The sequence below is a fragment of the Zerene cesonia genome, chromosome 20, assembly GCF_012273895.1.
Source record: "Zerene cesonia ecotype Mississippi chromosome 20, Zerene_cesonia_1.1, whole genome shotgun sequence".
In the NCBI taxonomy this organism is placed as follows: Eukaryota; Metazoa; Arthropoda; class Insecta; order Lepidoptera; family Pieridae; genus Zerene; species Zerene cesonia.
The window spans coordinates 3493847-3518190 of NC_052121.1; the positions used below are offsets into that span (position 1 = coordinate 3493847).

Consider the following 24344-nt stretch of genomic DNA (forward strand, 5'->3'; position numbering starts at 1 on the left):
CAGATTAATTCGAATCAAGCCATTTATATATCACTTGAGTAATTTGACCGCCTCCTTGGTACAGTGGTTAACCTGTGAGCGTAGAACCGAGGGGTCCTGGGTTCGATTCCCGGTGGGGACGCACAAAAAAAAAATGTCTCGGTCTGGCAGGACACAGAAGGCTGATCACCTACTTGTCCCTAAAGAAAATCGATCAGTGAAGCGGATGTACATCATCTGCCCCATACCCCACTAGGTGACACGGGACTTCACTTTTTGAGTAATTCGAACACCATCATATATTACAAGAATTTTACTTAAGTTTGTAATCCTGGACTTTATGTCTATCTTCAAGTATGATTTTTGATTTCGTTTTTGGCACAAAGTATAATAATTTACCAAAAATGCAACGAATATACAGAATTTTATCGTAAAGACAGTAATGCAAATGAGGTCAACACCGAATGTTTTAATAATTATTATATTTACCCAAATATTTAAAAAGCATATCATATCATTACAATATTCAATCTAACTTAAATTAGAAGAAACTTTTCTGGTACATAAAAACACGATTCCTATGTATTTTTTTATTGTTGTAAATTTGAAGTTTACTTATTTTAAGAGATTTATGGAATTGCTTTTGTATTGTCTAACTATTCCATTTCGCATGTTATTTACCTACTTGTTTTCCATTCACTGTAGGTACCTAATGCATTGTACGCTTACATTACGTAGAAAGAAAATCAAAATTGAAAAGTCTATTCATCCCATTTCACGGTACTCAAAGATATTGACATTGATATATTTTGTTTGGTGAGTGACAAATTACTGACACTTGTCAGTTCCACCTATGACTTAGGTTATAGATGGGTAGCCTATTTACCGACCTAGGTTTTTGTAAATGATTGCATAAATATATTTTATATGAAAATATGAAAGCGGAAGCAACATCGCCGCAGCCAGAGGCACAAGTGCAAGAAGATGTACAAAAAAGTGGTGAACCTAAAGGCGAGTCATGGGGTTATGATCTTTATCCCGAAAGAAGAGGAACGTTTAAACCTAAATTGACTAACATTTTAATGGGAAAAGAAGGAACAGAGAGCATAGAAAAATTTAAATGCGAGAAAAATGTTTATCATTGTGTGAAAAATAGTGAGTATACTATCTATGGCCAATACACTATAATAATAATATAATATGTAGTTTATATAAATTGTAGTGAGAATAGAAGAGAGAATCTTTAATTCTCACAATAACTACTATGCAGTCTATGAATTCAATGTTCTAAAAATTTTCAAATTTTTGTTTATCTATTTCTAGGTCCAATTGTAAAAACAATGATGGCAGCTCTAAGAAGTTCTGGTTGGTTAGTTGTGTATATATTAATTCAACTTATATTACTCTCATGATTTGTTTACCTATTCATGTAAACATAAAATAGTTTCCATGTGTAACATTGATGAAAAATTTTATGTCCAAAGAAAAATAAAATCTATTGATTGTATAATTTATGAGGAGGTTAAGACGTTATTATCTTTAAAATTATTAAATATCTGTCTAGTCAATAGAGGAACTTATAAAATATTAATTTATTTAAATCTGTTTGTAGCCCAATTGATATACGTAGACACATATCGTGTGAAGTGTGTGATTACTCAGTCAGCGGAGGTTATGATCCTCAGCTTAATCAGGTAAGTAATTGTCATTACTTTATTACCGATAAATAGATTAGTTTTGCATAAATTGCCATATTGCTATAGAAAATTGCTTTATCTCTGATGAAAACATACTTATTGTATTAATTTTGTTTCTCAAAGTTTATGCTGAATTCCATATATCATGTATAGTAATACTGATGATTGCATGTAGTATGCCTTTCTCTAAAATTATACTGAAACAATTAACATAAGGAAATATATACAAAAGTATAGAATGTTGTATTATTAATTACTACTTTTTATACAATGGATTTATACGTATGATTAATTTTCAGATTGTTGTTTGCCAAAATGTATCAACAAGAAAAGCAATGGTACAAGGTGTTCTCACCCATGAGATGATACACATGTTTGACTATTGCCGTAACCACTTGGACTTCAAGAACATGGAGCACCTAGCGTGCACTGAGATCAGAGCTGCCAACCTCACACATTGTTCCTTTATTAGTGCCTGGTCGCAGGGTGATGCTTCTTGGTTTAAAGTTAAAAAAGCTCACGAGGTAGGATTATACTTTGATGTGTTGTGCAGTCATTTTATATTGTGATTTTAAAAGAATGTACTGCAAATTTTTGTTGATATTTTCAATTAATTATGGTATAAAATTAGATTGATCAAAGTTCTTAATATACTGAATCAAAAAATATTCTCAGTTATATCTTTAGCCTTATTAAATAAGATTTTATCACTTTGTTAAAAGGCTATAGTAGCACAAAAACAGATTTTTTTTAAAGGGATTCTGAGTTATACAATCTCCCATGCATATTTCAAACGACAAAGGAAGAGATTTTGTTTCTTATAAGATTGAGAATCAATGATGTTTAAAAAAGGAACAATATTCTATTTAATCAAATAAGTACTGTACATTCTTATTTCATAAACTATTAATGATGTTATTATGTTCCAGTCTATTTTATTTTCATACTTGCTGAATATTAGAAATTCGCCCTGATAGTCTTGTGACTCATAAATTTTGATTTCCAGGATTGTGTCAAAACGAAAGCCCTGTATTCTGTACTTGCAGTGAGACAAATTGAAAAAATGGAAGCAGTTGATATTATAGAAAAAGTTTTTCCAAAATGTTACAACGATTTAGAACCAATTGGCCGAAGAATAAGACGAAATTCGGAAGATATGATGAGAGTTTACAGAGATGCATCATATTATGGTTATGTATAAATATATTTTATTTTGTGTAATAAATTATGTAGATATTAAATAGTGTACTATACTGGTTAGCCAACTAGACTAGTAAGAGGATAAATAAAAGCAATACGTAATAATTAAAATAATGTCTTTTATTTCATTATTTTATATATTTACAATGGGCATATTTTAAAATATTCATTTAATGTTCCGCAAGTTTCAAATTTCAATACTTTGCTATGAAATGTAATTGCCATGTCCTCTAAAATGTATGTAATGTAATATTCGCAAAAATTGTTATGGCAATCAAAGGAATTGAACTATAGATGGAGTTTGTTCATAAGAAATTGAGAATTAGCAATCTACTTTTATACAAATTATTGTAAACCTGAATACGAATACTCATTGCAATAATTATTGTTTTCATCAAGTTGTACAATAAAGTGCTATTTGTGCATTGGCTTTAAAACGTTGAAACAGCATTTTCATGTACGTATTGTTTTTCAAATTTGAAATGAAACCGGATCACGCCAAAATACAACATTACGAAAGACAAATGCTTTCGTTGTTATGTATTATATCGCTCACTTGCACTGCAAGTTGTGTTTTTTAATTGTAGAATATTTCGATCATTACAGTGTTTCTAGATGTCATTCTGGAGCTGGTTCATTCCTTTCTGCAGATAACCTGCCTGTTTATAAGAACATATAACATATAATGAAGGTGTATGCGTGTGCAAATACAAACGCTCAGTGCGCGAAAAAAATGGCTCACAACGCGTTGTACAACAGTAAAATAGCCACCAGGGGAAATTCGTGTTATGGCTCTAATATGGTCTTTCTACTATGCATTCTGAGCACTAAATTAACCATAATTATTCAGTAACACACACAATTTTATCATCAAAATCTTGGTTTTATATAGTAATAATATGTATACTATATACATACTTAAAACATCTGGATTGGACGGTTGGCAACGGACGGTTGTTAATGTGACTAGAATAAAAGTTATGTGGTTACTACTTTTTAATAAAATAATTTTTAATTTTAAATATTCTAGATCATTAAACTATTATTAAGCTCATAATTTTGGTACAATTTCCCATAAGAAAACATTATTCCTATTAAGTGTTAATAGTAGATAGAGTTGAAAAGTTTTTATATTTGACTAGCAATTAATATTATGCAAGATAATAAAGCATGATCAAATGAGTTACCTATCTAATTCTTTATTAAATAAAACGTCCTGACACAATTAGAATGTAGGTACATATAATTTCAAGCCACCAAAGGTCTTTCTATTTTTTAGGCGCCGCGCACAATTCTCTTAGTGTCCATATTTTATATTATATTTATATCTAAGCTGTATATAATGTATTTTACTTTAAAAATTTTACACGTATGATAAATCTATATAATAATAAATATAAGTCATTCTACTAGGTGCAATAAGTATTAAATTTAATAATAAACGTTTTTTTATGATACTTTCAAGGTATTGTCTTCATCTTTAAATGATAGTCCGTAGGAAGGTTAAAAGCATCTTATTACCTTCTACGCTTTTGGTACACTGTACCGATATCCATAGAATTAAAAGAAGGCACTCTTAATAAATAAAACTTAATTTATCATAAATATTAAAGGGATCGAATATTTACATTTCTAGAGGTAAACATTATTTAACATACTTACATAACTTACAATTTCATGGACGTTTTAAAATGGTAGGTACTACGTACCTCTTAACAAGTATATTTATGTAGTTTTACTATAGCAGAGTTCTAATATGTACAATCACAACTTTGCTTTTTAGGCACTGTTCACAATCTTGATATGCAATAAACGATAGCACTACTGGTCCATGAATCTATGTCACCCATGCAGCGCTCGGTGTGCCTCACTGAGGTATGTGGTCCAGTAGATTACTGTGAAGAGTGTGAAACACATAGGGAACACCATCAGAGCGTATCTGTCGAGAGCTCCGTGCTGCGCGCCGCAGAACATGACGCCACGGTCGGCTGCTGCAGCTATCCTCGACCACACGGTATTTGCTGATCCAGTAGGTGGCATGGCTTCCAAAATTGGCGAGTCCTAAAAAGAATAGCAAAACAAATAAGCAAATGAGTATTTATCTTATTACGAAAAATCGAATAGGAACAAGAGAGGCGTTTGTCCATTTTTATTTTACCTACCAAGGTATAATTTATCAATTTTAAATTTAGTTGGGCTGACGTTATGAAATCCCGACGTGACTTTGTTAAATTTTTGTAGGTGTCAAAAGCAATACAGTGCACAATTTTTCTGATAATAAACCCAGCTTTTGCCTAAAATTCCTATTGGCAGCATATCGAAATCTAAGGGAACTATACTATGTAACATAATGTACAACAGGAGTCGTGTTCATTTAATTCAAGGCCCGGGATTTAATTCTAAGAAATTCATATAGGCTTACGCAGCAAACTTGTAAAAAGTACAGTATTTCGCTAGAAGTGTTGAAAAATCTATGCAATTCGTCTAGTCGTGCTGCAATCTATTATTTAATTTAATTAGCTGTGTTTAGCGATACCATTTCACACTGTGCTGGGTTGGTGTTGAACACTTCTGGCATTTTTTACCTTACTAACGTGTCTCGTCTCACATCCAACCTTATTTCCTCTCCAACTTCTCCTTTCCGAAGAGGTGGACTAGAAATTTTTGCTGGTTAAAAAAACCGATATTTTTTCTTTTTGCCTTTCTATCATGGGAGAGAAAAGTATTAGGTAACAGGAAGTCCACATAAACATTTTCAATTTAGGGTATCCATTTAATTATAGATTCAATACCAAAGTATAGGGCCTTCATAGGGACTTTTCGATTGTTCTTTTCTTATCATAAAAAAAAAAATATTTTTGTTCCTAGTTCTACGTACATTTCGTGCATCGTGACCATCATGTAATAGAATGAGGGTGATATACATCTATGGAATCTACTTCATATGATGCCTGTTCGGATAAGATATTTACCCTTTGAATAGTTTGATGTGAAAACTGTTGTTTGAGGCCTTCATCTTCGACACTTAGTTGTGGAGAGAAAACACCGCCTTGCGGTGTACCGGTCACCGGCGTGCTAAGCCTCTGCGAATTTTATATCTTGACATAAGATATAGTGTATAATATTTCGATACTCTCATCTTTAAACGGGTAATGTTATGTATATAAATATGAATCCCTATTTCCCTTGGTCGCGGCATCACACTTGAATAGCTAGACCAATTTCGATTATTCTTTTTATTCTTTTCAGGAGTATTATCTTATGAAAGGAAATTTTAAGAAATTTGCACCCGTCATCCAATAAAGTAAGAAAACTGAAGGACCATTTAAACTTTATGCGTTTGAGAGATCGCGCAAAGATAGGAGAACGCCTGTGGGGTCAGCTCGCATTTTATATTCTAACGCTCTATAGTGAATGAGCCCATGATGTTACATATAGAATTGACACAGAAATATATAAAAATAGGTAGACTAGATACCTACAAAAGGGTCAATAATAATAGTAAAATATATTTTTTTTAGATCACATGTGACGAAAAAATACTCGAGCACGTTAGATTTTCAGAGGTTTCTCCCATTTCTCCACGCAAGCTAGCAGCAATTTTTTTTTAATGTAAAAAGAAATCGCCATTTTGAAATATTTGAGCGCGTCAGAAATGCCCTCTCAATACCGTTTTCATCATTATCGTAAATGTTTCGTAAATAACCAGCCAGCCAGCCAACCAGTATTAAAAATATAGAACGTCACAAATGTGTGTCGTAAATAAGAGTCATATTTTTTTTATATTTCAGAAGTTTTATATTTTATAGCATTGTTCACCTGTGAATGGTTCATATGTAAGGGTGGCGCAAGTTGTGCTGCAGATGCGGCTCGTCGAAGGTCCTGCCTCCGTCGGCTCCAGCTCTTGTCATATCGAATACCGAAGAGCACCACGAAGTACTCCAATAGGGCGAGGAATACGAATATCGTGCATGAGATCAGCCAGACTTCTATACACTTCAGTTCTAGTGCGTCAGGAGAGTTCGTGCTGAAAATTGCGACAATACATTTTAAAGTTTTGTCACGTTTTGTGATCCATTGAAGTAAATTTGGTCACAAATTAAATATTTATAGTTGTGGAACTTTTAAAGATCAAATCAACGCAACTAATTTTGATAATTGAACGTTGAATGAATAGAAAAACGTAATGTTAATGATACGTTCATTTAATATCTGATCTATATATACGTATAAGGAAAGAGATATGAAGGAGGATTGCTAGTAATTTCATAAAAGCTGTTTGCCCAGAGCAATCAACTTTAAAGCTTTGTTTTGCGTCAAATGTCAAATTTAATTTTTTTAAGAAGGCAATTAATGAAATTAACGACCATGTCAAAAAAATGATTGTTATTATACACATACACGCATACAAAATTTTACACGAATCTTCAGTCACAACATACTACTCTCTATAATGTGTATTTTTATCATTTCAGCGTAATTTAAAAAATCAATCTAGGAAACAGTGTCATACATAACTTATGAATTTTTGATGTATAAATAAACTAAAGAAAGACCTGGTTTATAAAATCAATTGTTTCTAATATTAAGAGAAGGTTCCTTTGTAGGTGGGATTTCAAAATTCTACCATATATATGAAATATTTCAATGATCTTTGGGATCAGCCTGGAAAAAGTCTAGAAAAAGTATGATATGCATTAAAAATGTATGTACATGCATGCATACAATAACACCTTATACTCAAATAGCTCACCTCACAGTGTCGAACATTGTGACCAGCGAAAGCAGTGTAGTGACTAGCAGTACCATGCGCCCAGGAACTATTTCTGGTATAACGCAGAAACTTCCCCAGGAGATTATGACGAACAACGACGACGGGAGGTAGCTCTCCAGAAGATAGCCTCGAAGCTCTCTTGATAATTTAATTTGTAAACGCGCTGCTGAATGTTCACCTATATTGGAAAATACTTAGTACTACATTTCTTATAAATAGTATGAACAGGGGCAGCTAGCTCTAGCTCGTGTAGTGCCCGGGTGCAATGAATCCCCGGCGCCCCCAGGCCTGACCCTGCGGCTATAACTATTAACTTTGGGAGCGCCACTGCGCCTCCAGAGACGGCGGCGCCAGTGTGCAAATTGTCTGTAAAGTCGCCCTAAATATGAACATGTGAGTTAGGGCACAGATAATATAATACTATTAGTATTTAGGGGGAGTTCTCTCGTGTCCGATATGAGGAGTACTGTATTTACACTACGAATGTGTCTCGATTATTAATTGTGAGACGTGATTTATATATTAGTATATTATTATATATAATATTAATATACCCAATTAATAAACCGCTTTATAAGTTCGTTATAAGGTTTTCCTTTTTTCTTTATAATGTAGTTTTGAAAACAGTATAATATGGTCTTAAGTAAATTTTGAAAATCAATTGAGCTGCTTTTGAATTTATTATAGAATAGGTCTATGGAATAAAAAGAGAGGAGAAAGTATCGTCATTAAATCTGCAGGCCCAACTGTAAAAGCTTCTTAGCAATAAATTATAATAATAAGTTACTATTTCATACTAGTGTTTACACCTACTTTTACATAACATGCGTCCACTACGTTGGCTACTGATCTACTGTTCATAGCATTATAATAGATACAGCTAAATCTACGATATGCTCATATTAACAGTCATGTTTCTTTTTTCTTTGTACTTACATCCAATTAAACACATTTATAGAGTCGACCGTAGCTCTGGTAAGCCCTAAGTTTACCACAGAGTTAAGAACAAATACCATGCAACGTTTACACTCACCTACACGCGAAGATAAGAAAAGTTTGGGTTAGTAACATTGGTGTTACAATGTTTACGTTTTAAACAAATAACAAACATGCATGCAATCTGTATTTACAGTCATTGTATCTTCTTATTTTTCATTAAGACGCTTCGCTCTTTTTTACGATCAACCAGCTATTTCATAAAACAATTAAATTATAAGCTGATTGCCCAACATTTAATGTAAGTCGAGATCATCAATGATAATTTTGAAATTAAATATTGAAAAGAAGTGATTACTGTTATGAAAAGATACTCTGGCGATCAAAAATATTAATTGCCCATAAGATTAGATACCTTAATCAATTATAACTCGATGGTATCTCACGTTCCAAATCGTTTGAGCTTTGCGTCAAGAAGTATCGCGGTATGCGTGCATATTGCGCTAGCGTTAGTAAATAGATACACGTTATTACAATATAACGCGCAAACAGAAGCGCAAAGCCATAAGTATACATTTACCTTCACCAAAATTTCGAATATGATTACTTTTATCAGTAACGAATGTGACCACGTATTTGGGCAGCCTGAACTCGTGGCGTTGCTCGCCGCCTAGCCCGAACCACGGTGCCACTTCTCTCCATTCGAAGCGGACGTCTTCTGTCGTGTATTTATCTGGCGTAAAAAAATGTTAAACAATAGGTACATAAAGTGATCGCTTCAGTACAATGATATCTATAAACACTTTAGCAAAAATAACTATTGAAATCTATTGAACGCAGAATTTTATTATTGTCAATTATTTTCTGTAAATAGATGTTTTTGGGTAAGGTAAAGATGTTTACAATTACACTTTATAGACGATTTATTGGTTAATTTATTGAAACTTACTTCCCTGTTAGTACTTTTATATATTCAGCGAGCGGGGTGCGTGGGATATATTGCGCGATAAACCTGATTATTTTACTGAATGGCCGCCGATAAAGTTAATATTTGATTAATAAATAGGCAAGAATTCTCAGAAATAAAGACGTTTAAAAGCCTTTGATATAATAAACATTATGACTTTATTATAATTTCGTTTTTTGGATTTTATTAACATTATCAGCTACTAATAAGAAATTTAGGAATGTAGTTAAAAAATCATACTATTCATACTACTTACAACTACTGAAGTCTATCGCACAGTTCTGTACGTCTAATGGGTAAAGAACGAAGTCCATCTCGCACTTTATTGTTATTGTAGCACTGTAAAATATAATAGAATAATGATACTATTAGTTGCACAAGTGGTGGTGGCAGTATTGGTACAGTATTGAAGACCTCGGCCTTAAAACGAAAAGTTAGGGGTTCAATGCCAGGCGCATTGTGGACATAACAACTGCTTGAAAGGGTGAATATATTGTGGGGAAACCGGCATGTCCAAGAATCAAAAGTTCAACATGTGACATCCGACAACCTGCTTTGGCTAGCGTAGTGGATTATGATGGATACCCGTACCTTCATAGGAGTGCATTGGCAACATGTGTATGGTTTGACGATGATGATGATTAGTCGCACTTAGTAAACCTATACTATACTAAACTTTCTATTCAGAGTAAAATAATTAACAGTAGTAGTAGTATGTAATATTGTTTGTCCCCTCTATAATCAGAAGAGGACGTTAGATTGCTATAGATATATTATATCCAATACTTAGATCCGATATATTTATTGCACAATAACATGTGTCGTACTGCATTATGAAACTACGAAAAAGCTCATTCTGAGAATAATTTCAAAGTATAAATATACCATTTATAATATAATCATTTTGAAGTGTAGGTCAGGAATGAATAATTTTAGCGAAACGGCAATAAAGTGCTAAATTTAAATGTTCACCAAAATAACTTTATTATAATATGAACTGTCGCATATGGCAACTATAAATAGGCAATGGCTGTTACTAATGACAGAATTACGTTAAATGGTATGAATCATATTCTAATTATAATGGATTAATATTACGATAAACTGAGTGAATGTTAAAAATATATAACAGACGAACCCAATACTGACTGACACGGTGCGGTTTGCGTAAAGCCTTAAGGAGGCCATTTCTTGCAGTACAGAAAGTATCCTCATAGTCTGCAACTGCCAAATATACAGATCTGGGGTCCAGATCAGTTGGCGGAACTCCCATGGCAGGTCTATGAACGCCATGCCAGGTGGGACGTTCAATCGCATCTCTTCCCACGATACTTGCAGGAAAACATCTAAAGTTATCTCCTAAAACAAATCAAATTTACTTTTTTGTGGAATAGAAAAGGTATTGATCTGATTGTTTTTTCATTGACTTATCAAGCGGAAATCTACCTGGGGGATACCGTTTGCGACTAAGCTGTTATTTATTAACTTAATTTGAAATTTAAACACTTAAAAACCTTAAGATCTTAAAATTAAAATGTAATTTATGGATCACTAACTGAATTCGATAATAAATAGGCCAATTGAACTATGAGCTCTACGTCATCAAAATATTTCTCTTAACAATATTAAGGTTGTGTAGGCGTCACCAAATTTATCGTAATTGTTTGCAATGCATTATCAAATACCAAATAGTATTGAATTATTGCCAGTACCTTCAATTGGAGTAAATTTATCAATTGGTATAGGGGAATTGTATTAACCAAATTCACAATATCGACCTCCATAATTAGGGTTCTTATTTGATTTAAAATTAAGAGTTGAGCGAGAGATAATAATTTTTTCTATCATTTTTTTTACAAGCATGTGCACAAGCGTATGTTTTAATTTAGCTATTATATTTAAACATACGAATGTTTAATTATATCCATATTTTTGTTATCGTGAAACTTATTCCCATGTTAAATACAAAAATTAACATTATCAATTACTACACCTATAAGTGTTAGTTATAGACATGTACCTCTTTATTCTCGTCGACACCAGACACTCGGTTTACATTTATCCCTATATATACAGTAGTATTTTTGCCTGAAACATAAAAACAAATATTTCAAACTGTGTTTAATAGTAAGTTAGCAACGTTGCGGTTAGTCTCATTGATATCCATAAACTGTTGCATAGGTTGTAGAACTTATCAGTTTTATGGCTCTAGGTGGAGATATCCCCGATACGCGCCTTGTTCAACAATAGCTGACTGTATTGAGGTTTCGATGTTTTTACATAATCAATACAATGTCCATAAATTGATTACACGATTATGTTGTAAGAGGAGATTTGTCTTATCTTATACCTTTAAACGAGCAATTCTTGTATATATATATATATATATATATATAATTGGAATCTCGGAATCGGCTCCAACGATTTTCATAAAATTTTGTATATAGGGGGTTTCGGGGGCGATAAATCGATATAGCTAGGAATTTTTTTTAGAAAATGTCATATTCGTGTTTTATTCGTGTTTTATCGACTTAAACTTACTTGCGTTTGAGTAGTCCCAATTTATTATGATTCTTCCTGACATCTAATGGCGAATAATATAATAATACTATAAATGCGAAAGTTTGTGAGGATGGACGCATATGTATGCGTGCGTCTGTTACTCTTTCACGCAAAAACTACTGAACCGATTGCAATGAAATTTGCTTCGTAGATAGCTGGACAACTGAAATAACACATAGGCACTTTTTATACCGATATTCCTACGGGATACGGACTTACGCGGTTTCGACCGCGGGTCACAGCTAGTTATTATTTAATCTTACATGAGTCATGGATTTCTATACCTACTCAAACTTGGCGGAAATACCTATGTTGTGGAAATTAGTAAATATATTAAAATACTGTCTTATCAACATACAAATTTACGCATAATAACAGTAGAAACATAAAATACATCTCATAATATTTTTAATTTATAGGTTTAATTCCAAATAAAGATCTGGGGAAATTTTTAAAGTGGATAACCTCTTTCGCAAGCCTTTTATCTGCCTGTTTAACTTTTATTTGCAGCTAACAAAAGCAAAAGAAAGTTTATTATTTAAGGTGTCTTGTCTAGGGTCTGTCATTCATTGAGTTTAGATAGGAACATACATGAAGTTAAAAACACAGTTTCGTAATATGTTAAGCGGAAATTACAAGTTTGACTAATGACTGCCTTTGCTAACAACGTCTATTTTTCGCTGAATAATGTCCGGTCTTAAGTGGATAGCTGTCTGATTTAGCCCCATCATGAGAGATCAGCGCAAAATTAAAATTGCTAAAAATATCTGCGTGGATATAAATAGAAGGTCGCGTCTAAAGTAAAAACAAATATCCATAACTTCCTATCGTAGCGTCACCCTGACCTTTTTGGTAGCCTGAAAAGTGACAGTTCGATTACTGAAAGAGTGGAATAAAAGGGACCTTTCGTTTATTTATTAACAATAAAAAAGTTATAATATTATACATTTGTATCACATTGCACCAGTATTAATATTTTAAAAAGTTAAAATATAAATTTTTATGTGTCTGTCTGTTTTCCTAGGCCAAATGGTCTGTGACAGAACGACTAATAAATTTAATCATTTTTAATTCATTTTTAAGATAGTCAAAATTATAAATAATAAATAAAGATTGAGTTAGGTACCTACTATATATACTTAACTCACCAAGATTACCGTTTACATAAAGAATGTAGGATTTCAAGAATTTCTTTCGCTGTATGTACAATAATATTTGCAAAAATTTGTAAAATTATTAATTTTAAAGAAACGTTTCATAAGAAATAAGCTGTTAAACTGTAAGTGGATTACAAGTGTCATTGCCGTAACCCTGTAGGCAGTGGATGAAAGGATTACACAATAGATTTAATAATAGAAAATACTTACCAGGCGGAATGTTTCTGCTGTAGTTGGTTGGTAGTTGGTACGCGTATTGGTCTATGTATAGGATCTGGCTGAAAGAAAGTGGATATACATAATATTTAATTAAATTATAATAGTAGCGTACACAATACCTATGATCAAACTGTTACGTAAATCGAATGAATATTGATTATTCCAAGATTTTCATTTTAGAAGAAACTAAATAAGATTCTGTCAAAATTAAATTGATAGAAAAAGGCAACATTGTCAATGTTTTTGACAAATTGATGGACATTATAAAATTATTTGAGAAATAGGTAAGCCATGATTTCCGCAACTTATATAGCTAAGAATTACTTATTTGAGACATGATCATTGCACTAGAAATGCATTCCAAAGTGGCTGGTCCTGTATGGGTCCTGTAATAGACCATCATTGGTTATCGGTGTTAATTCTTTGTCCGCTTTGCTTTTTGAATTTTTATCCGGAAAAGTATCGATGACATTTTTGATCAAAATGTTATCACCACGTACTCAACTCCTCAACAATTATTTGTGTTGTTAAAGCATACATGTAAAGGCTCATGTAGTATTCATCCTATTCACTGTTTTATTTATCATCCGTTTTCAAATATAAGACGTCATTTTAATCCAACAATGTGTAGATAACATGTTTGTAATAAATACAATACTTGATGTGAAGATACTCTTAGTTAATATACATTTGTGGTTAAACAATTTCTATTTATGATTGTATCTGGCAATCTTTTACGCTATGGGTAATTTTGTTTATTATACATACACTATACAGACAAACATACAGATATAAAAGATGGAAATTGTTTAAATTGGGTGCACACACATTTTATAAAATTTTTCAGAATTAAACTGGTGAAAAATGACTTATTTATTCTGCTATCTGATGCTGTTAGTTAACTACTAATAATAACATAGAGAAAGTAATAAAGATTGAAATAAGTTTTATCAAGGATATGGAAAGTAAAATATATGAATTGGTTAGAAAGCTCTAGGGTGTATTATTCTACAAGGATATTCTCGTAGTAAGCATGTAAGCATTCATAGTTGCAAATTGACGTGACACACCCTTTGCACGGCAACCATTATAATTTCCCAACGAATATATGTAACTGCATTAGCTTGGAATTAACCTTGAGTAGCAGTAAAGTGGGAACAAACTCATGTAGAAACTGTAATTGCAGCGGTCGGTAAATCGCATGTCTCGAACTTGACACGACTTTATAGATACCTACTGCCTACACGTTTCGTTTAATACGGCCCTTGTGAAGAAAATTCTCGGCTGAGATAAAGAGTGTAATTAATCATAATGCATGTAGGAAAATTGTTGTTGTTGAAATGATGACTATGTTATAATTTACGCTTCGCTAGACTAACGTGAAAAGGGTTTGAAAGATGACAGAAAAATATTAATATTATTTGTATGAGTCGAGCACACTTCGGCACGAATAGGACCAGCTCATACATAGGAAGTACCAAACCCCAACAGAAAAGCGACGTGAAATAGTGGTATGCCACTGTGTTTCGTACGGTGAGTGGGGGAGCTAGAGGCCCTTTTGTTTTTCCTCACCCGTCTCAGTACATTCTTTCTTTCCAGTCGTCAATCCTTATTTTTTCCCTTACCTGTTAAAAGCGGAAAGCGCATACGTAGAGGAGAGACCTCTGTTAATGTTTATGGGCGGCGGTGATCGCTTACCATCAGGCGAACCACCAGCTCAGTTGCCCGCTATGGCATAAAAAATATTAAGAATTTATAATCATGTATTAGGTTAATTCATGAGTGATATCTTGAATGGAAATAATGGTCAGCATGAAAAGAAGCTGTTTCATCCGTTTAATTTCAAGCAATTTCATCCATTATAAAGGCTTTGGTTAGGCTAAATTATTAGATTAATATATTATGACCACCTAAATACTCAAAAACTTGTTTCAAATAAGACAAATAGATTAATATTTTTATAATGTGTAAGTAAATTATAAGACGATTCATTAGCAAAGAAAAAGCGAACGTAGGTTTATATGAAATGTCTGCAAAAATAACGAAAGTCAGATGGTTTCTAAAAATATTATGCATTCATGTGTGTGTTATTAGCTAAGAGTAAATCCTTGCTTATACAGACAAGAAAAATATAATCAAAGCGTATGATTGTCGGCTCAATGGTCATTTAACAGCGCATAAATGTTTCTCAAACGTTTTATGTGTCTGCCGTTGTTTTGATGTTCGGGAGAATATTATCGTTTTTTATTTCCCTGCCCTTAAGTTTTACCTTCTGGCAGTCGAGTACGCTTTGGTATCAATTGATCACAGTTGGCGGGGAACGAGTTTCGAACTAGTAGGAATGCACGATTCATTATAATGACAGACAATATGAATATTTCGGAATATTGACAAATTTCATGTCGAAGCGTGCTCAACTTCCAAACTAAAATTATGTTATTTCGGTTATTTAATAAGGTGTAGATTGATTTTTCGAGAAAATAAATGCGTGGAAAATATGAGAGTTATATAACAGCTATAGAAAAAAGTCAAAGAAAAACCACATGCGCTGACTTCCCTTCACAACATGAGCACAGATTACTAAATATTTACTACGTAACCATGTGTAACAAGAAGATTTAAAATGTGGAAGTCATTAAACCTTTCCTTTGCCTTAACGCTTAACTCAGCAATACATTTGTAGCGGCGTAAGGTAATACTAACAAATGTTACTATTGTAAGAATTCAGATTGTGGGACGTCACCATAGCTTTCAACTGTTATATTATCATGAACATATTTTATATTAGAGCGGACAACCGAGCTGGTAAAGGTCAGGAAAAGGATAGGGCCTCCGGCTCTCCCACTCACTGAATAAAACACAATAGCATTCGCAGGTTAATATTTAAAACGCCGATCTTCTGTGGAGGTGTACCTTCCCCGGTGTGAACTGGTAAAATTCATGTCGCATGTCGCATGTTATTTCGGTTATTTTGGAAATGTAACGTAAGAATTAATGATTAAATTTTGTGTAATGTTTAATTTAAAACTTCGTTCCATATCTATTTCCAACAAAAGAACACACAACGAGAAATAAGCACATACAGAATTATTGTAGTAGCCTTTTATTATTTCTTGTTTCATATGATACCTAATGTTTATCACTAATAGCTTCTATTAGAAGAGGACTATTTATTTAAGCAATGTTTGTTAATGTAGTTTGTACAATCAGTAAGCCATATTTTTATTTATATTATGATTCTTTATAACGATATGGGGAGGAATACCATCGAATATGATAGGGCTTCTGTAAAGTGCTATGGGGGTATTAATACTCTTATATACGTTGCATATACGTAATTATGTACTTATTACGTATATGCAACGTAACGTAATAAATGATTAATCTTATTTTAGACGAGTAAAATGAACCTTGTGGTACTGTTTATATGAATATAATATTCAAAAGTCTTCTGTCAGTGGTAAGTAAGAAATATTTAAGGCAAGTGTTCTTATCTATATGCACATTATTAAAGGATGAAGTTTAGAATTATGTTAGATTTATTGTATCAAGTATTATACCGATTTCGACATCCGTCCGTAGAACATTATTTCTGTAATGATAGAGAATTTGGGCGGAGTCGGGTTAAGTGACTAGTTAAAAGTAGTATAAAAGCGAACAGATGACATTATCCAATGTATTTAGTGATTCGTTTGATAATGTTTCGTGTAAATGGTATGTGGCAGCCACTCAGGCGCTGCTGGCGAGGGTCCAGATTGTCTACGATTAGTTATAAAGTAATATATGTAATTTAATTGTACAAGATATAACACATTTTTAAACAGTTATTGTTACATACGCGCCCTTTGAAAATTTTCAATTTATTAGGTTTTTAATTTTAATTCGTTTAACTCTATTGATTTGAGCACCTCGGTCCCTACTGTTCATTTTTATATATTATATCTATTATATTATATTAACTAAATATTATGATTAATTGACTCTTTTACGTTTCATATCATTTTGTAGATGACCCAAGTTTTACAGCCTATTTAATTAACAATATTTCAATGGTCGATATTTAAAAATTTAATAACACAATTAAACAAATGAAGCACATTAATTTTGGGTGAGAGTACTAACGATGATGCATTTTTCATGCGTGCAACAGCAGGCACTTAGATCTGAATACGACAGACGCAGTTGCAATGTTAGTTATTCAGAGCAAGGGTTTATTTTTGTTGTCACAGTTACCGCGATAGCTGCAGTATATTTGGGTTATAAGTGACGCACATTCGTCTGATGATTACAGCTAATTTTGGCATCAGTTAACTCTATTATTATCGATCATTAGACTCTTTGATTGGCATTGCTAACCTTGTGTTCTTTTGTGGCTCGCGTGGCACGCTTTGGGATGGATCTAAATGTTCAATATATATTTGAAATTGTATTTAATTGATGTTAATCTGTATGCTTTCCTGCTTATATAGTATCTGTGTATTTTAATATCTTGTGCTCTAATATAAAGTAAAAACAATTTAGTAGAATTCAGAGTCTATAAAAACAATTAAAATAATAGAATAAAAAGTTTATTTCAATTTTAATAATGAGTAAAATAACTAAAACGTTAAAGTTTCTTTAAATGTTTATCAAACCTAAACTACTAAGACATCAACACTCAACGAACTCAACGGACTGCAAATGACTTCGAATGCACCTCAAATATAATAAACTCTCATATTCATTGTTTTTGTTAGGTTCAAAGGTCAACGGTCTATTTTTAACGATCGTTGTTTGTAAGTTAGGGTATAGTTATTTGTTAGTTTGTCATCAGTTCATCACAAACCGATTGCAGAAATCGTGATGATGTCTGTGCGTCATACTGACGTACCTTTGTAGTAATCTAAACTCTTAGTGTTGCCAAAAATAATTCCGAACGGCATTTAAAGGAAAATATTGCAGCTATATTGTGCTGTAATGGGCAAGACCACTTTGTGTACAAAGTGAGTACGTTACTACAAATTAGGTAATCATTCAATAAGGTTTATTTCAGCTTATGTTTACCGCCTGCAATAAATAACCGCATCACTAATATACACTTATTATTATTCAACTCTTGTTCTTTCCAGCTATTACTAGAAATAATTATTTATATAAAAATCCCTATACGTTGGTGTTTTCAATTTCATTTGAATGTCGAGTTTATAAATATAAATGTTAAAGCCCAATTTAATTATCTTGTTCGTAAATATTTGTTCTTTACTTTTAAAGAATATTCAGGTCAGAACGTTAACTTTCGATTTTCACTGAAAAACATATACTTCAGCTGTAATTGGCGCGTCCGGTAAATCTGTCACAAATGTGGCAGATCGTTGCACCTGGCCAAGCTCAGGCGGTTGGCGGTTCGTTAGCGAGATCTGTTTATGTCAACAACTGGCAGTGCCAACACGCTATGTCCAGTATTGCAATTTTTGATGACATCCAGCTCTTTACGCTTTCAATGAATGTGCTTACCATTTTTTTGTTCATGTATAGGACTAATATTTTCATTTTACGCCTTCATATTTCACTGTTGTACATTTTTATTTCGTGTAAATTAATTTTCAAACAGAATGTGCTGTGTAATTAAAGTTCAGTCGAAAAATGATAATACCTATACAATATTTTAACAATGTTATTTAAATCATCGATGTTTAACGGAAATTGAAAACAAATCATGACACGACAGGTATCGCGACAGTGTTTCCTAAAAACATTCCTATTCGAAAGTGGTGACAATGCCAAATAAATCCGAATCTAACCGGGCATAGTTACACTGAAGCAGCCACAGCTAGTATTCGCGTGTTTTGCGAGCCCATCTGAATTATTTTTGTAGCTCATTCGAGGTCCCTGCGACATTTGCCAGGTTTACTGCTTTTATAATGCACTAAATATGTGTGAACGCGCGTGTGCTACGAACCTTGCACATTCTAGGAGTTCTTTGTTGGGAGCGAAGGAGACTCCCCCGCCAGGTGCGACCAGCGCAAGGAGAAGCATCAGTAGTATCCACATGGCGGGCTACGGGCGCGCGGGTCTCCGCCGCTCGCGCACTTTCTTTTCCACAACACACACTCGTCTGCACATGATCAGTTCACAGACACATCACTGATGTCGATCGAGAACACGGCTGTTTAAAATCCACGGGTCCGAGGTCCGAGAAGTAGCGAGTGCGGCACGAGACTGACGATGAAGCCGGGCGGGCGCGGGCGCGGTCATGGGCGCAACCTTCGCTTCCGCGCGATCTCACCCTGTGATGCGGAGCGATGCGAGAGAACTGCTCGCTACGCAATTTGCTACGCAGCCCGCGTTTGCAGGCATTGCGTGTGCGGCTTAAGTAATAACATCCCCCACGATCGACTGTCATATTTTTGTCCAGCATTGTTGTTGATGTTTATTAACACAGACATGATTTGGAACGATGTTCGATTCACGAATACATATTTAATGTAATTTTAAAATGAAACAGCAAACATTTTAATGACAACCAGGAGCTGGGTTGGTGTGTCGCGATCGCGTGACAATACCTGCCGTGCCCAATCGTTAGACAACATTTGACTTTTGCAAACTCGAAACAACTGAAATAGACAGAGACGATTAAGTTGGCAAGTTTTTTCGGCAATATTCATGTAGTGCCAACATCTGAACGCAGTGCGATGTTGATAAGAAACCTTGCTACTAGTATATTCTTGTATAAATAAATTTCTTATAGATCTTATTCCGATGTAAATCGATAAGGGAACAATTTTAGTATCTGATACTATAATAACAACTGTATATCACAGTTTAATTATACATATTGTAGTCATTTTAATTAATTTTAATTGAATTTCATCAATTTAAAATAGGATTTTAAATTTTGAAGCTAATTTAGATTAATTAATGAAAATTGGGTATAAATATTTATTTTCTGGTTTCTATATTTAAATAAACATTAATATAAAGTTACAAGTAATATTTTATTGAGATTGTATTCACTCATGAATAATATACAATTGCATAAGAAAGAGTTGACTGTATTCATTCGTTAAGATAGCACTTCAGTGAAACTACAAATATTGACCTTTGTGTTCTAAGCCATGTTCAAAGGTAGATAGCCTAATTACTTTAATGTATCATTAAATTCTTATCCATTTAGTAACTGGATTGCTTAATTTTCGCTTGCGCCAGGGAATATTTACTATTTTTCCTTTTATAAGAAACAATATAATATAGCGTTTTCGATTTATCCAATAAATTTTGAAATATATAAAATCTTTTTAACTAGGATCATATTAAATGCTTTATTATTAGGTTTGACGATATTTTGAGTTACTTAGTTAATATTCTTTCGATATAAGCTTTGCTTTGACCGCTGCTTCGCTCGCGTGCATTCGCGTTATATTGAGACAATATCCATAGGTACATATTTTGCATCACCTATATCACTTTAGGCTTTTTTTTAAAGGTGATAAAAATTTGCTTTGTCCTTTGGTAAGGTCTAGTACCTGCTTGGTTCCCTCTGTGTCCAATTATAAAATTATAATATAAATAATCATATAATTATGAATCTAAAAATCTACCACCAGACACTTAATATTTGGTAATTAAATAAAACATATAAACTTTTGGTATACAAAATATAGAACAAAACTTGCATTTGTACACAATTATAATAATAAAAGACGCGTAAATGCCCTTACAGAATAAATCATAATCCATTAGATTAAGCTTGAAAAGCTATGCTTTTGTACATACTTATAATCTGATACTAAAATGTTTTCTGAGCGCGAAATGAACTAAATATTTTCAGTGTCTCGATGTTGGTCAGCCAGATAAAGATGGGCCAAAAATAAATAACAGCGTAGTTTTGTCGCATATGCGTGAAGTACTGTTACGTAGGTAGCCCGGGAGTTCAGTTGTGACCATAGAGTGTATTGGACTGGATGAGAGAATCGTAAAAATTACTTTCATTCATAACTTAGGTAATTAGACACTGAGTTAAGACTATTACTCTGGTTATGTATATTTAAAATATACATTATATCACATGATGCAGAGGATAAAACCATTACATTATATATGATTAAAAGATATCATTATTCTCATGAGTCGTGACTCCATTAACAAAAGGCACGCGGTTGTTTATATAATTACACTTGATTTTATATTGTACTTGCTCCATCTAGTTTAAAGCTCTTATAGCTATGATTGTTACGTTTCCCTAAAGCCCCAAAGTATTGTGATTAAGCTTCACGCGAATTGATTAAAGTATAATTCTTATAAATGTGAAAAATACGAAAGTATTGTTATGACTTAACGAGTAGTCATTGAAACTTGACCGATAATAAAATAATTGTAGATCAATTATTTTGAGTAACATATAATAAAATAAGATATATAATTTTGTATAATACTTTTAAGTTTGTCAGTGTGGAAGATGTACTTATCAATTAGGGGCAGAAGGCCCCCACATGAAAAATAGTAATTTAACACGTTTCTACGTAAATAACGTTGGTGAAACAGATCTGCTTGATCAGTTCCATACCTGACATCACTTCAGTTCCCATTTTTGCTTGCCTTAGAACACTTAGAGCGCCTTATTCATCACCGATTTACCTTATTTCTTAATAGAAAATATCCTTAGTGATTTCCAGTCTTGTTTTCGTTCCATTCACAGTACGATTACAACCCTGATCAAGGTTCCTATGAGTGTCGGGATGGAGAATAAGCAGCTCTCAATACTTACTCTCCTAGATTTAAGTAATGCCCTAAAGTCTGGTGCCTTCGAAATGCTGCTGGTTCTGCTGCGTGTAATTAAAATCTCGACTTCACCGATTGACTGGTCCTGTTTCTACCTGTGCCTCCTGCGAGTCGTCGTATTGTGGTGGATCATAAACACTCATCATAGTGCGTGGTTTCTGCTGTTGTACTTCAGGGCAGCGTTCGGTCTTCCTTCCACCTTTCCATTTTCAATCCATATTCCCGACAACTATTCCTCATTCTCTATCCACAGCGACTTATCTTTCAAGTTACGAACTGACGCAAGACTTTTCAGCAATATTTGTCTATCCATGGAACTCTCTGCCACTAACTAATAGACAAGCTCAGAATGTTTCGCGGTTCCAAAATCTCCTGAGACACTTTCTATCCCTTTCATAGTTTGTTCAGTAATAGGTATTTAATATTATAGTTATATGTATTTGTATACTATTATTTTTATTAAATTTCCCTAGTTTATTTAAAATGAATATTTATGTATTTATTTGCGTGTATTTATTATTACGTACTTTTTAATTTTTACAGATTATATACAAGATCCCTGAAGTTTTCGTAATATGTCTCAAAATGCTGCGAAATTAACATTTTTACGAGTGTTATATATTGGGATGAAAATTAGTGACACGGTGCATTGAACTCACATCTGACCATTTTATTTGATGTTGTGTGTTTCATTAGAAAATAGTTTAGTGCTTTCCATTACTCAGTCCCAGACTACTTTCTCTACGTCACGGAAATGGTTTCACGTCGGTACACGTGCGTAGGCCGTTTTTTTTTTATTTGGCCGACGGCCAGGTGTTTTGGCGGTCTTTGTCAATGTTGTATTTATTAATACTTCGCATTGTTGCGCTTCTGGCTCGTCTGAACGTCTGACCTTATCAGTTTTTTTCGACAATTACGTTACTCTACTATTAAAAGTCGCATGTCGTTGTTTCCATGAGTGTGTGTGTGTGTGTGTGCGTGTGTGTGTATGTGAGTGGAAAAAACCGAACGAAATATACATTTTTCGATATTATGCTGCATGAACAGCTTTTATACTTATTTTTATTAAACAACTGGCTGCGCCCCGCGGTTTCACCCGCGTAAGTCCGTATCCCGTAGGAATATCAGGATAAAAAGTTGCCTATATGTTATTCCAGTTGTCCAGCTGTCTACGTACGAAATTTCATTGCAATCGGTTGAGCAGTTTTTGCGTGAAAGAGCAACAAACACACACACATCCTTACAAACTTTCGCATTTATTATATTAGTAGGATTTAAAGCGAAATTGTATAGCGAGTGTTGTATCCGGCATACAAAGCAATTTCTAATCGTACATAAGGTTATTAATTTAATAATTTACATGCAGTAATAAACAGTCAAAGTTATTGCTTTCATTATGAATTGAACCATATTTGTTTCTTGTGAATTGCCTAAGGATAATCTTTATCCAACATATAAAACAGTGTTTTTAATCGTAAGCTAGAGTTTCGTAAACATGATATCGTGCCTTATTCCATACTATTTTTAACCCGTTATAAGCCTTAACAACATATTTATGATTAATTTTAGAATTCCTTGAAGTCTACGCTAATTACACTCTACACAAATACCAGATACCCGTATTTATTGAAGGTTGGATATTTATCAATGCAATTAATACGATCTAGTATTCATAAAGGACAGCAATAGAATTTTTATGTACGCAATCTACTTATAAAAAAGATTTCTCTGTATAATGAAGAAATAAACGATCAAAAGCAAATAAACTCATAAGGGTGATAAAAAAATCCCGTAGAGAAGCCAAGAACACGATTTGTTTTGTTCACGTCCCAAATTTCACGATGTTTTTATTTAGTTGAATAGTCGTTGCATTGATTTTTATTTGTTAGTAATTAAATTGGAAACTACTACGTTTAAATTTTATTGTTTAAGCATTTATGAGCTCTTGAACATTGATTTATGGTTGATTATTATTAGATAACGGATAATAATAGGAATAAAACTATTTTAATTAAATTTTTTTAAAAACCCCTATGGGTTCCATTGAAACATGCATTTAAAATTAAATATGAAAATATTGGTAAGGAAAGGCATGT

The 24344-nt window shown here is 33.2% G+C and overlaps 2 protein-coding genes across 5 annotated transcripts; one reads left to right on the plus strand and one right to left on the minus strand.

Moving 5' to 3' along the window:
* The first annotated feature begins 800 nt into the window (after positions 1-800).
* Positions 801-2987, plus strand: LOC119835117 (mitochondrial inner membrane protease ATP23 homolog). The gene is made up of 5 exons (XM_038359774.1): positions 801-1134; positions 1303-1348; positions 1592-1673; positions 1976-2200; positions 2683-2987. Exons 1-5 carry the CDS (start codon positions 915-917, stop codon positions 2875-2877), a joined length of 768 nt encoding a protein of 255 aa, XP_038215702.1. The 5' UTR covers positions 801-914; the 3' UTR covers positions 2878-2987.
* An 11-nt stretch (positions 2988-2998) lies between these two features.
* LOC119835116 (gamma-aminobutyric acid receptor subunit delta-like) lies at positions 2999-20193 on the minus strand. Of its 4 annotated transcripts, none has more exons than XM_038359773.1 (11): positions 19430-20193; positions 13483-13546; positions 11574-11641; positions 10692-10912; positions 9810-9892; positions 9167-9319; positions 7630-7828; positions 6696-6903; positions 5849-5959; positions 5462-5530; positions 2999-4937 (listed from the first exon to the last, which is right to left on the minus strand). In XM_038359773.1, the coding sequence occupies exons 1-11, from the start codon at positions 19436-19438 to the stop codon at positions 4719-4721; spliced, it is 1404 nt and encodes a 467-aa protein (XP_038215701.1). In that variant the 5' UTR covers positions 19439-20193; the 3' UTR covers positions 2999-4718. The 4 variants fall into 4 exon arrangements, with proteins under 4 accessions (XP_038215701.1, XP_038215699.1, XP_038215698.1 ...); XM_038359771.1 differs by having other exon boundaries at positions 9194-9319; positions 13483-13550; XM_038359770.1 differs by having other exon boundaries at positions 3001-4937; positions 13483-13550; positions 19430-20191.
* Positions 20194-24344: the final 4151 nt, after the last annotated feature.

Excerpts from the sequence above, each read along its gene's own strand:
- LOC119835117 (XM_038359774.1), top strand. The coding sequence starts at position 915 with ATGAAAGCGGAAGCAACATCGCCGCAGCCAGAGGCACAAGTGCAAGAA. Across the intron at positions 1,349-1,591 it reads GCTCTAAGAAGTTCTGGTTG|CCCAATTGATATACGTAGAC; the intron begins GTTAGTTGTGTA and ends ATCTGTTTGTAG. Across the intron at positions 2,201-2,682 it reads AAGTTAAAAAAGCTCACGAG|GATTGTGTCAAAACGAAAGC; the intron begins GTAGGATTATAC and ends TTTGATTTCCAG.
- LOC119835116 (XM_038359770.1), bottom strand. The coding sequence starts at position 19,521 with ATGTGGATACTACTGATGCTTCTCCTTGCGCTGGTCGCACCTGGCGGG. Across the intron at positions 5,960-6,695 it reads TACATATGAACCATTCACAG|AGGCTTAGCACGCCGGTGAC; the intron begins GTGAACAATGCT and ends TAAAATTCGCAG. Across the intron at positions 4,938-5,461 it reads AGACGAGACACGTTAGTAAG|GACTCGCCAATTTTGGAAGC; the intron begins GTAAAAAATGCC and ends TATTCTTTTTAG.